Raw genomic sequence first — 13,944 nt, 5'->3', positions numbered from 1 at the left:
AATCTTATCTGCCCCAGTGGTGGTGAACCTCCAGCCTTTGGAACAAACTTCACCTGTCACGCCTCCCCATTTAGACCACAAAGCCATTTTCTCCAAGCCATGACTACCTGCTCCACATCTGATGTCATATCTGATGCCCGGTGTCATGCTTGCCATTTTGAATCTCCTCACCTCTGTTCTGTTTGACCCCTTGAACCTGTGAACTATCTAAGAAAAGGCCAAGATCACTGTGTAAAAAGAAAAAGATGCAAACCTTTGGCTAATTCTTGGTTTAAGTGTTTTAGATTACTGCAGTTTGTGGGAGAGCTTCTCCTGCAAATTCCAAAGATTTCAGAAGCCACAGTAACTCAGATCAGGGCCTTTAGTGTGGCTGTCCCTGTTTTGTGGAATAGCAATCCTGTCGAGACACGACAAGTGCCCACTATCTCCACCTTCCAGAAACAGTTGAAGACATTTTTGTCCCAATAGGCTTTCCCAGCTAGTTAAACTGGTCTTGACCATGACTGTCCAATTGTTAGGGTTTGGGGTCTGGTTGTTTTTGTGCTTTTAACTATCTTGTGTGTAAATTGCCTTGAGACAGTGGTTTAGAGGGCAATTAATAAATCAATTGTAATAAATAAAAATTGCTATGTGTGATTGCAGGGAAAGTCTTCTACGCCACCTCCCCAGAGAAATTCAGCTTCCCAGAAGCTGCAGAGAAATGCCACCGCCTTGGCGCTCGTTTGGCAACGACGGGAGAACTGTACTTGGCCTGGAAGGATGGGATGGATGTCTGCAGCGCTGGCTGGCTGGCAGACCGCAGCGTCCGGTACCCCATCAACAAGGCACGGCCCACCTGTGGCGGCGGCCTGGTCGGGGTGCGCACCGTGTACCTCCACGTCAACCAGACAGGGTATCCTCACCCCCATTCCCGCTATGATGCCATCTGCTACGCTGGTAAGTGCTGGGTCCCAAGTTATTTCTTCGTACTTTCCTAGATGCAAGAGTACAGAAGCGTGAGAGTCATCAGCCAATGTCCAATAGTAGTCAGTGGGTTATCTAACCTCCTGTCACCATCAGAACTTGCACCTGTACTGGGTGGAAGAGGTGATAGGGCTGGGAGAGAAACCCATTGTCAGGGACTGAGCTGAGGGGAACGGGACTGAGGAGGAATGGTGGAGGCCGGCCGTCCTCTCCTTGAACCTTTTAGAGAAGAGGAAGGCTGTAATAATAATAATAATAATAAATGTTATTTGTAGCCTGCCCTCCCCGGCCAGAGCCGGGCTCAGGGTGGCTAACACCAGTAAAATTACAGTAAAAACATAATGGGGGAGGGCACAATTTAAAATACAGGTTAAAATGCAATTTAAAATGCAGCCTCATTTTAAAAGTAGCCCATAGATAAAAACCATAAGGGGAGGGAAACATAAGGGTCAGACTGAGTCCAAACCAAAGGCCAAGCGGAACAGCTTTGTCTTGCAGGCCCTGCAGAAAGATGTCAAGTCCCTCAGGGCCCTAGTCTCTTGTGACAAAGCGTTCCACCAAGTCGGAGCCAGTAATGAAAAAGCCCTGGCCCTAGTTGAGACCAATCTAACCACCTTGCAACTTGGGACCTCCAAAATGTTGTCATTTGTGGACCTTAAGGTCCTCCTTGGGGCATACCAGGAGAGGCGGTCCCATAGGCGGTCCTGTATTGATTTACAGCAGTGGTTTGAGGAAGGTCACAGCTCAGAGACAGGCGAACAGAAGAGTTGGGAGGTGTTGGGAGAACAGAAGGGGGAGACAGAGACAGAGCAGCCAGCTGACACGTTATCACTGGAAAGCATTCCTGACCCCCCTTCTCCCAAAACCCAACGTGCATTGAAAGTGGAAGAGCAAAGGACTCAAAGACAATTAGTTCCTGTCGGCCACCATAAGGGGAAGTGCTGTTGCTAGGAAGGGAGGGGGAAGGAGCTCAGCTGGAGCAGCGCCATTAATCTAAGAGGCAGCATAAATGAGCCTCTCACTGTGAATACTGAATAAAGACTCAGTAAGAGCTTCCTTGTCTACTTCCTTGGCTGTCTGCTGTGAGCAGGGGAGGATCAGAATTCACTGAAGCCTGACACCCATGGAGAGCCACTGGTAGTCAGTGTGGACAATAGATCTGTCCACCGTGTAAATTTCCTATAAACCTCCCTGATGTAGCATTGTTTCAGGACTTTGGGGGACCTAAGGTTGTAGCCTGGCAATGCTTTGTATTCATCCATTGCATACATATCCCATGAATCCTCACTCTTCCACCCAAGGTCGCGACTTGGACACAATCATCCATGAGAACTTCACCGGCGAGATAATTGATGAACTGGGCAGTGGCTTCACCATCCAGACAGTCACTGAGACAGATGTTGAGCTGGAATTCGCACGCAACGCCACTGAGGAGGAGGCCCGAGGCAGCATTGCCACCTTGGAGCCAATAGACTTTACCGCCTCAGAGGTGGACGAAGGCTTCACAGCAACACCAGATCTCTTTGTTACTAGCTTCGTTGAAGAGGCAGAGAACAGGACAGATGTGGGGATCTGGGAGGGTCTAGAAAACGCCACCTTCTCGCTCCTAGATGCTCTTCCCACCACTGATACCCTGGAGGTGAGCTCGGTGGAAGACAGCTTGTGGGCTACCGTCACGCCAGGAGTAGACTCCACCTTGCCATTTACCGGGGAAGATCAAATTGTGCCGGGAACAGCTGCTCCTGATATTGGACTCATTCCTGGGCAACCCATTTCTCCCACAGGTATGTGGCAATGCCTAGTGCTATATGCAAATGCAGGGTAACAAAATCCACCTGATTCAGTAGCCCAGTGCAGTCCACAATGAATCACTTAAGAATGTAAGAAGAGCCTGCTGGATCCGACAATGTCCCATCTAGTCCAGGATCTTGTTCTCACTGTGGCCAACCTGAAACCCGCAAGAGGGACCCGGTCACACCTAGAAATGGACATGTCTGGCAAGTCCAGTTTCCCATTTTCCCAATCAGCTGTTCACTTCTCCAGATTTCTCCATCAGCTAGGAAACCTTAAAAAAAAATGACCTCGTGAAAAATTGTAAGCATTTTAGTTGCATTTTTCTGAAAACACACGTTTTTGCATGCAATTGCCCCTAATCTAATGCAAATTTTGTATTTTGATTTCACTGAGACACACATTATTATGCATACTTTCCCCTAATGTATGAATTTTGGGGCACATTATAGGGTTGGAGAGCTTCATCGCAAAATTCAGAGGTGTGAATTTCAAAGAATAGCTGCATTCTGCTTTCCATATTGTTTTAAGAAGTACAGATTGGGTAGGTTCGCATCAAAAGGGAAAAGCTAACTGAATTTCTCCTACATCCCTAATCACAAAAATTTCAAGGAAAACAGGACGGAGCCAAAACCAGTGACATACACTCATCCTCCAGAGGGAACTGCTTTTAGAGTCAGTTTCAGTTCTCCGGAAACACATATTGAAATTGCAGAAATATTAGCACATTTCCCTAGGGGAAATGCAATGCAAGTGTTGATGGGTTCATGCCACTTGCCCCTTCAGTTGTTTTTTTCTTTTCCTTCAACAGGTGTCATCTTTCATTACCGGCCATCCACCAACAGGTATTCCCTGACTTTTGTCAAAGCTCAGCAAGCTTGCCTGGATAATAATGCTGTGATTGCCACTCCCGAACAGCTGCAGGCAGCCTATGAGAATGGTTACGACCAGTGTGATGCTGGCTGGCTGAGAGACCAGACGGTCAGGTAAGGACAGATGATGACTCGGCAAGTCCAGTGGGAAGGTTAATGAGCAGGGTATTTTTAGCCTGCAGGGTACATGATGAAGTGGTGGGATGGATGCCATCTTCAAACATTTGAAGAGCTGTTGCGTTGATGATGGAGCCAATTTGTTCCATTGCTCCAGAGAATAAGGTTCTGAATTAGTGAGTTCAAATTACAAGAGGGTTTCAGCTAAAACAGGGGTAGGGAACCTTGAGTCTTCCACATGCTGCTAAACTATAACTCTTGCCTTCTGATGGGAGGGCATTCCACAGGTTTAAGCATTTAATGAAACTAAAATACATACAATTAATAAATGAATGTTCATTTAACTGAGTGGCATTGCTGGTGATCTCATTTCTACTATTGCTACTATCTTTACCATCAATGTATTGATCTACATTGGGGAAAGGCTGTGGCTCAGTGGGAGAGCATCTGCTTTGCATGGAGAAGGACCCAGGTTCAATCCCCGACATCTCCAGGTTGGGCAAGGAATATCTCCTGCCTGAAATCCTAGAGAGCTACTGCCAGGCACTTTGGACAACACTGAGCAACATGGTCTGCCTTGTTATGAATCAACTTCCTATGGCCACTACTGAGAAGGTGATGTTTCTCATGTGGCCAATCTAATTGAGCTTACAGCCATGCCTGTGCAATTGCTGCATCCGTTCTGCATTGGGAGGAGACATTTCTTTAGTGTGGCTTTATCTGTACTTCGGATCTCCTTGCCTATTGACAAATAAGCAGGTGCCCTTGGTGAAAGTTTTTAGGCACCTGTGGCCCTCAAAGCCTTTTTTGCAGCCCTCAGCACTCTAGGCCTTGCACTGCCTTCCCAAAGTTGGGTAATCAAGGAGATGGTTTTTGGGAAGGAGGTTGTGAGGGCCCTAGCAGAGTCCTCCTGTCTCCTTCCCAAAGTATGATTTGCACTTTCCCAGCCTTGGGAAGGAGGAAGGAGGGCTCTAGGACCTTGCCAGAGCCTCGCTCCTCACTTAGCGGGCTTTGGGAAAGCAGTGTGGGGGCTGGGGAGGGGGGTGCCAAATTTTGGCCTCGCTCTGCCCCACACATGCCAAAGCTGCTTCCAAAGTACTCTTGCACCTCCCTTTGTATGAAAAGTTGGGCTGCCCTGTTTTAGACACCTGCTGAAAACTTTTTTGTTTTGTTTTGCCAAGCATACCTAGAAATATAATGAGTTACCCTATATTTGTTTCAAAAGTTTTGTTGAGTTTCTATTTCCTTTTAACGGTGGTGGTTTCATGCATATTTGTTTGTAATTGGTTTGTGGATCTTGTTGTTGTTTAGTCGTTTAGTCGTGTCCGACTCTTTGTGACCCCAGGGCCCAGAGCACGCCAGGCACTCCTATCTTCCACTGCCTCCTGCAGTTTGGTCAAACTCATGCTGGTAGCTTCGAGAACACTGTCCCACCATCTCATCCTCTGTCATCCCCTTCTCCTTGTGCCCTCCATCTTTCCCAACATCAGGGTCTTTTCCAGGGAGTCTGTCTTCTGTCTCCCCCTTATTTTAATTGTGCTTGAGATATTACTTCAAGCAGGCCACTTAGTAACTTAAAAGTATCTTATGGGGGAGAAGAAACAATAACCGCCAGTTACTCACTTTCCTTTGTTGTCACTCTGCCAATGGTGCTGCGTCTTCGCCGATTTCGGCAGCCGGCTGAACTCGGGAGAGGTTTCTTCATCCCCGGGACTTCCTTTTTTAATCCAAAATTATCCGAAATTATCACTTTTTAATTTGGTGCCGGGTTTCGTTGTCTTGAGAGCAAAGCGCTTTCCTCAGCAAGCCCGGGGCTTCGCTATTTGGAGGTAGATAATGGCGTCCCTCGACCCGCTGATCCGCTCCGCCGTTCTCTTCGCTTCTACGAAGCTACCTGACGGCCGGGCGAACCGCTTCTGGTACCGCCGGGAACCTGACCTTCTGGACTCCCACCAGAGGTATTTATGGGGGCTACTGCGCCCTGTAGCACCCCTTACTCCTCCAAAATAGCCCGGGATTCGCCTCTCGGCAAAATCCCCGCTTGCTACGAGATCGCGCTCCACCGGAAGTCCGGGAGTCTTCTCTTCTCATGAGGTGGCCAAAGTATTGGAGCCTCAGCTTCACAATCTGTCCTTCCAGTGAGCACTCAGGGCTGATTTCCTTAAGAATGGAGGGGTTTGATCTTCTTGCAGTCCATGGGACTCTCAAGAGTCTCCTCCAGCGCCATAATTCAAAAGCATCAATTCTTCGGCGATCAGCCTTCTTTATGGTCCAGCTCTCACTTGTGGATCTTAGCTGTGTTTTATTTACAGCTTTATTTTGCACACCACGCAGAGAGCTCTTTGATCAAGGGATTCATACATCTTCTAAATAGATGTGTGAGATCTTGGGTAAAAAAATAACAAATGTCTTTAATGGCCAGGTACCCTATTGTGGTTCCGCGGAGCAAATGTGAAGGAGACAAAGACGACATCCCAGGTGTACGGACATATGGCATGCGCCCAGCATCCGAGATGTTTGATGTCTACTGCTATATTGACAGACTGAATGGTAAGTTTTCTTCCATAATTCCTGTGTTGGAGGAAGGGGAGTACAGTGCATTTGAATGTATTCATGCACCAGACACAGTGCCGGATTTACGTATAAGCTAAACAAGCTATAGTTTAGGGCCCCACTCTCTTGGGGGGCCCCAAAAAAATTTAAAGGGGAAAAAATTGGATGTATATTTCCAAAATATAAGATAAAAAACAAAATTAAAGAGTGCTTGTAGATTGATGATCAGGCAGCATAGGGTGTGAGTCTTATGCCTACTGATTGATTTCATGTAATACATAATTCATTTATTTTGATCCCATTATAAAACTACTGTAGAAAAATATTCATCTTTATTATTTAGTAGGCCTATATTATTATTTACTAGTACGTATAGTTCCCTATTACCCCCACTTGCTACTATAATACTATATATAAATATTATAATTATTTAACACAAAAAACAGCAACAATTTGTTGTTGACAAAGGGCAGCTGGAGATATAAAGGGCCCCATTACCTTCAGTAGCTTAGGGCCTCATCAAACCTAAATCCGGCCCTGGCCAGACATGTTAATATTCTGGTCACCTCATCTCAAAAAGGATATTGTAGAGTTGGAAAAGGTTTAGAAAAGGGCAACCAAACTGATCAAGGAGACAACGCGCCCCCTATGAAGAAAGCCTACAGCGTCTGGGACTTTTTAGTTTAGAGAAAAGGCAAGTAGGAGGTGACATCGTAGAAGTTTATGAAATCACACCTGGCATAGAGAAAGTGGTTGGAGAGAAACATTTTCCTCCCTCTCCCATGGCACTCATAAACATCCAATGGAACTGAATGCTGGAAGATTCAGGGCAAGCAAAAGAATGTACCTTTTCATGCAGCGCATCGTTAAACTATGGAACTCACTGCTACAGGAGACCACCAACCTAGATGGCTTTGGAAAGAATTAGACCAATTCATGGAGGAGCGGACTATCGATGGCTGCTAGCCATGATGGCTATTTCTGCTTCTACAGTTAAGGGCTGAATACAAGTTTCCGGAAACCGTAGGAAAGGAGAGTGGTCTTTTGCTCGCATCCTGCTTCTGGTTTTCCACAGGCATCTGGTTGGCTGCTGTGAGAACAGGAGGCTAGCCCATTGGCCTGATCTACCAGAGCTCTTATTATGATCTTATATTCATGGGAAACAAATCTGAGTCAAAACGAGGGGCATAAGATGCCATTGTTTCTGCTCTGCCCTGTGTAAGTCACAGGCAGCGCTCTTCCCATTCCGTGGCAGTCCATCTTCCATCAAGTGGTTTAACCATTTTTAACGATCAACTTGGTTTGCCAAGCTGTTAGACTATGCCAAAATGGCAAAACTGACCAGAAAGCTCAGGGATCAAGAAAACAAAAACTTCAAGAAAGAATGGGGGGGAATTTATAATTCACTTAGGAGACCACTGTAAGCAGATGAAAACATTAGCAGGATTTTAATCTAACTTCCAGTGTAACAAATACTATGGACAATATGGATAGATACAAAATATAGACTATGAAGTGATATGCAGTTGAAAATGTTGACAACAGGACCCATGGAGGGGATGGGGGAAGTCTTGCGATTCAGAGAAATCTCTCTATATAGATAGGTATTTGGTTTTGTTATAAATTTATATTTGTAAAATCAAATAAAAATGATTTTAAAAAAACAATTTTTGACAATCAAACCCTCTTCCTGGGGAACCCTGGGGAACCTTTCTGAGGGGAATAGAGGTCTCCTAGAGTTATCAGTACCTTTGCCTATATTTCCCAGGATTTTGGGAGGAAGCCATGACTGTTTAAATTGGGATGGCAATGCTTTAAATGTATAGTGCAGGTGGGACTCACATTAGTAATCTCACTGTCCCCCATGGTGAAATTTCATCACTTACATAATTTGCGTATTTAATTACATAAATTATTTGCGGACTGAAAGCAAAGGTGAACAGCAATCATATTTGCTGGACTAATTTATGTTCCACACATGGGACAAATAAGGGAATGTCAGCAATTTCCACCCCCCATTTCCATAGGACCTCTCCAATATATCTAGCCAAAACTCACACGCTTACTATTTTATCCCTAGGTGAGGTCTTCTTCGCAACACAACCAGACCAGTTCACCTTACAGGAAGCTCAAGAATACTGCCGGAGCCAGAATGCTACACTGGCTTCAACTGGTCAACTCTATGCAGCCTGGAAGCTGGGTTTGGATAACTGTCGGGCTGGCTGGCTGGCAGATGGCAGCCTTCGATATCCCATTGTTCACCCACGTCCTGCATGTGGTGGGGAGAAGCCTGGTGTGAGGACCACCTACCTATACCCCAATCAGACGGGATTCCCTGATCCTCAGTCAAAGCACCACGCTTTTTGTTTCAGAGGTACTGTCCGGGAGAGTGCTGTTGTGATCAGGTCATGCTCACAGGCTTCCCACGGGCATCTGTGAGAACAGGGTGCTGGACCAGATGGGCTTTGAGCTAGCAGGCTCTTCTTCTGATGTTCTTGTGTCTCTGTGACTCATCACAGAAAGTTTTTCAAGCACTACAAGGCCAGAATAATACCACATAATGTATTCCAGAAGAGAAGAACAATGTGAATTGTTTTAAAATGGGGAAACTGTAAGCCACTTTGAGTCCAAGCCTGGGAAAAAGGCAGGATTTTAATATTGATAGTGGCATTGGTATTGGTATTGATCTTGTTAATAATTTTATTATTTGTACCCTGCCCATCTGACTGGGCCGCTCCAGCCACTCTGGGTGGCTTCCAGCGTATCCAGAAGTACAATAAAACACCAGACATTAAGAACTTCCTTATACAGTGGTACCTCAGGTTACATACGCTTCAGGTTACATACGCTTCAGGTTACAGACTCCACTAATCCAGAAATAGTGCTTCAGGTTAATAACTTTGCTTCAGGTTGAGAACAGAAATCATGCCCCGGTGGTGCGGCGGCAACAGGAGGCCCCATTAGCTAAAGTGGTGCTTCAGGTTAAGAACAGTTTCAGATTAACCTCCAGAACGAATTAAGTACTTAACCCGAGGTACCACTGTAAAGGGTTGCCTTCAGATGTCTTCTAAAGGTTTTATAGTTACATATCTCCTTGACATCTGATGGGAAGGCGTTCCACAGGGAGGGTGCCACTGCCAAGAAGACCCTCTGCCTGGTTCCCTGTAACCTCGCTTCTTGCAGTGAGGGAACCACCAGAAGACCCTCGGAACTAGATCTCAGTGTCTGGGCTAATGACGGAATTGTAAAAATAAAAATAAACAACAACAACAACAAACAATGTAAAACTTTTAGCTGAGGAAATGAAATATGGGTGTCATGATAGACTAATGAGAATTACATTGAGTTGGGCATTATTCATTCAGAATTGAGGGTATTCCAAAAATTCTCCCCACACTAAACAGGGTAGACATAAGACATCTGAGACAGACAGGACACTCTTGGATATTCACTGTGATGTTTTTTGTCTTTCAGCTCAACCATCTCAGTATGAGGGCATAGAGGAAGAGCTCATTGCAGCCCAGCTAGTTCCTGGGGTCGAGGAAGTCCCTTCTGGGGAGGAAACAACTGTGGAAATGGAGTTTGCCACTGATTCTGAAAATCAGACCGAGTGGGGAACAGAAGTATTTCCAACAAACATATCATTGTTGTCTGGTATGTTGGGCTCCATGGTTATAACTTTGCGGCCCTATTCAGAGGTGGCTCTAACCATGTGCTTCCTATGTGTGATTAACATAATGATTCATGTAGACCAAGGCTGTGGAACTTATGGTCTCCAGATGTTGTTGGCCTATTAGCTATGCTGACTGGGACTGGTGGGAGTTGGAGTCAACAACATCTGGAAAACAAGTCCAATGAAGAATGGTTGAAGGAACCAGGGGAGAAGACAAAATTGAGGAGACACGATAGGGCTGTTCAAATACCCAGAGGAACGTGACACAGAACAGGGCAAAGATTTCTTCCCTGATGCCCCAGAGAACAAGACTAGATCCAAAGAACTTAATTTACAGGATGGTAGATTTAGAGAAGGTGCCTGCCTGATCTATAATAGGGGAGATCTCCACACTTAAAGGGCCAATTCTGACATTGTACAGAGCAGACCTGCTGACAGGATGCCTTTTCCTGCAGAATACAGCAATAGGTGTGGCACGTAGGGGATGAGATAATTTTTTAGGTATTCTGGGTATCCTGATCGCAGGCTGCATAAGGCTTTGTATGGCAGTACCAGCACCTAGAAGTTTGACCAGTGGCTAAATGGCAGCCAACGCGGTTCTTTGCACAGCAGTATGGTGATATTCTGCCCTAATGAACAGCCAGGTCTCTGTCTTTTGCCCTAGCTGCAGCTTCCAGGTAAGCCTAAAGGGCAACCCCATATAGAGCACATTGCAGTACAGCCAACTCCCCCATTTACGCCTGTTCAATATGTGCATGACCGTGCATACGTGAGTTGCTCCAAACTCATAAGTGAGCTTAGAACGTCACAAAAATGTTACAAAAAGGGACAGAATGGGAGCAGTTGCAGGCTTTTTCCAGTGGTGTTTCAAATATATGTGATTTCACGGACATGTGCAGTGCCTCAGAATGTGACCCCCACATAAATGGAGGGCTGCCTGTAATCTAATCTGCCAATGACCAGCACATAGTCAACAGTGGAACATGAGGTATCTGCAGTGAAAAGGATCCAGTAGCAGGCAGTGGGTGAGACCTTCTGCTTGAGTTCCTGGGCTGCCATAGCTAGTGAGAGATGATAATGGACAATTGATACTAAAAAAAGAGTTCAAGCTGATGTTTCTCTTTATATCATGTGAGGAAATGTCATAGTGTCCTTGAACAATATTTGTTTAATGTTCTCTCTCTCTCTCTCTCTCTTTTTCTCTCTCCCACACACTTCTTTTTTTAAGTGATTCCATCAGCTGTTGCTCCTATTGATGCCATACCTAGTGAGACAAGTGTAGAAGCTCCAATCACACAAACATCTGCTTCTGGGTGGACATCTGGAGCTCCAGATACAAGTGGAATGTATGAACCTAGTGGAGAACCCTCTGGATTTGGAGAAAGCGGGTTTCCTTCTGGAGCCACAGATTTCAGCGGACTCCCTTCTGGTGAGAGTGGCCTACCATCAGGAGACATAAGTGGCCTGTCTTCCGGTGATATTGAAGTCAGCATTTTACCTTCTGGAGATGAAGAACTGATATCAGGGATTGGCTCAGGAATCCAAGAGCGAGTACCTGGACTTCAAGAAGGCAAAGGGGTTCCAGAAATCAGTGGGTTGCCTTCTGGATTCAGTGGAGATGGTTCTGGTGTGGACTTTTTCAGTGGCTTACCATCTGGAGAGTATGATTACAGTGGTCTCCCATCTGGATTTCCCACCGTGTCCCTTGTCAATGCCACATTGGTGGAAGTTGTCACCACAGCAACGGACAAGGAAGTTGAAGGGAAAGGAACAATTGGCGTCAGTGGAGATGGAGACTTATCAGGGTTGCCCTCTCCTGGATGGGACATGAGTGGCATAACCAGTGGGTTACCCTCAGGATTTGATGTCAGTGGAATACCTGACATCAGTGGGTTTTCCTCAGGACTTGATATCAGTGGGGAGCTGCCTAGGATACCTGATTTCAGTGGATTACCATCCGGACTTGACGCTAGCGGACAACCATCTGGCCTACCAGATATTAGTGGGTTGTCCTCAGGAATTGACTTCAGTGGGGAACATTTTGGGATACCTGATATAAGTGGCTTCGTGGACTTGAGTGGCCAAGCTTCTGGTACTGATGGAAGTGGCGAGCCTTCAGGGGTTACCTTCATAGATGCCAATTTGTTTGAAGTGACAACTCCTTCAGCTAAAGAAGAAGAAGGCAAAGGATTTGTAGAAATGAGTGGGTTGTCTTCAGGAGATGAAGATCTATCAGGCACAGTGTCTGGAATGTTAGATGTGAGTGGTCAGCCTTCTGGCCAAATAGACTTCAGTGGGTGGACTTCAGGATCTCATGAAATTAGTGGACTTCCAAGTGGACTAACAGACATTAGTGGGGAAGGTTCTGGTGTTGGTCTCACCAGTGGCTTGTCATCTGGAATTTATGATTACAGTGGGCTCACGTCTGGGTTTCCCACGGTCTCCCTTGTGGATACAACTTTGGTGGAAGTTGTAACACAGCCATCAGTTGCCCAGGAATTTGGAGAAGGGACATCTGGGATATTAGAAATCAGTGGATTTCCTTCAGGAGATAAGGAGGCATCTGGAGAACCATACGATGTGACAACAGTTAGCGGCTATCCATCTGGAACAACTGACATCAGTGGAACATCATCAGGTGTTCCTTATTTTAGTGGAGAAATTGCTGGTGTCACTGACCTAAGTGGAGAGTCTTCAACTGTAGCTGGTACTAGTGGTGATGCCTCTGGAATCCCAGAAATCACCTTAGTAACTTCTGATCTTATAGAAGCTGTGACCAGCCCTGCAGTTTCACAGGAAATGGCTGGAGGAACAGAGGCAACGCATCCCCATTTTTCAGAATCAAGTGGGGAAACCTCCACGAGTGGTGGAGAGACTTCTGCATATCATGAAAGTACCATAAGCCCACCTGAATATCATGATATTAGTGGTGAAACATCCACATTTCATGAAGCCGGTGTAGAAACCTCTACTGTTCATGAAACCAGCGGTGAGATATCCACATTTCATGAACCTGGTGTAGAATCCTCAACTGTTCATGAAATCAGTGGTGAGATATCCACATTTCATGAAGCTGGTGTAGAATCCTCAACTCTTCATGAAACCAGTGGTGAGATATCCAGGTTTCATGAAGCTGATGTAGAAACTTCCACCATTCATGAAACAAGTGGTGAAGCATCAGCATTACCAGACAGCCACCCTGAAATGCCAACCCTTTATGAAACGGGTAGTGAAACATCAGCATTGCCTGAAAGCCATACAGAAACATCTGGAGTACCTTATTTCAGCGGATTGCCCTCTGAGGCACTTGAAGAAAGAAGCCAGATTCATGGGGATAGTTCTGGGCCACCCCCTGACCCTGCTTCTGACATTCCAGAGAAAGCTGTGCTGCCAGATAGTCTACCAGGAACCAGTGAACCAGATGCGCACTCCAAGCATCTAGAAGAAGGCCAGGTTGAAACAGAGGCCTATACACACAAAATACCAGGTTCGGAAACAGAAGGTGCAGCTTTTCCAGAGGTTCCACCAACACCTCCGACTGCTACTGATGTCCTGCCTGAAGTTTCACCAGAGGTTACAGATGAGACGGAATCAACTACACAAGGTACAGTTAAAAATATGCAGTGGAATCCCCAATAGCCAGCCTTGGTTATCTGAATCTCTAGAATGCTCACGCTCCCTGAGGTAGAATCTACACACATATTTTTAAAAATTGTGGAAAAAAAAATTTTTAAGTGTTTTTAAGAATACATTGAATTTTCCATAAGGCTCACCATTGCCATCTAGTGTCACATTGTATATTGCACTTAAAACACACTTCAAATGTTTTATTTCCAGCCGTATAGCTGAGCCTTAAGTCTCTCTCAGACCATCCTTTATCATACTGCCTTTCATCAATAGAACCTCATTCCTGTTCATCTAAACCAGTGGTCAGGAACCTATTTCAAACTGAGGGCCACATAGTCTTTCTGGGAA

General features: G+C 45.6%; 1 protein-coding gene across 5 annotated transcripts in view; it reads left to right on the top strand.

The window, feature by feature from the left end:
• ACAN (aggrecan) overlaps positions 1–13,944 on the top strand; it is an 85,586-nt gene that overhangs the window by 48,011 nt on the left and 23,631 nt on the right. For all 5 annotated transcript variants that reach the window (XR_014504562.1, XM_083411779.1, XM_083411776.1 and 2 more), the window contains 7 exons: positions 643–936; positions 2,265–2,747; positions 3,566–3,740; positions 6,166–6,293; positions 8,377–8,670; positions 9,771–9,950; positions 11,198–13,573. Coding sequence is in view for 4 of the 5 variants with exons in the window: in XM_083411779.1 (XP_083267905.1) it covers positions 643–936; positions 2,265–2,747; positions 3,566–3,740; positions 6,166–6,293; positions 8,377–8,670; positions 9,771–9,950; positions 11,198–13,573 (3,930 nt within the window). In the remaining variant the exon portion in view is untranslated. The remainder of the gene's footprint in view (positions 1–642; positions 937–2,264; positions 2,748–3,565; positions 3,741–6,165; positions 6,294–8,376; positions 8,671–9,770; positions 9,951–11,197; positions 13,574–13,944) is intronic.

Source organism: Podarcis tiliguerta, assembly GCF_965153285.1.
Source record: "Podarcis tiliguerta genome assembly, chromosome: 14".
Classification (NCBI taxonomy): Eukaryota; Metazoa; Chordata; class Lepidosauria; order Squamata; family Lacertidae; genus Podarcis; species Podarcis tiliguerta.
The sequence above is the reverse complement of the archived record's forward strand: the minus strand, read 5'-3'. Positions and strand labels throughout refer to the sequence as shown.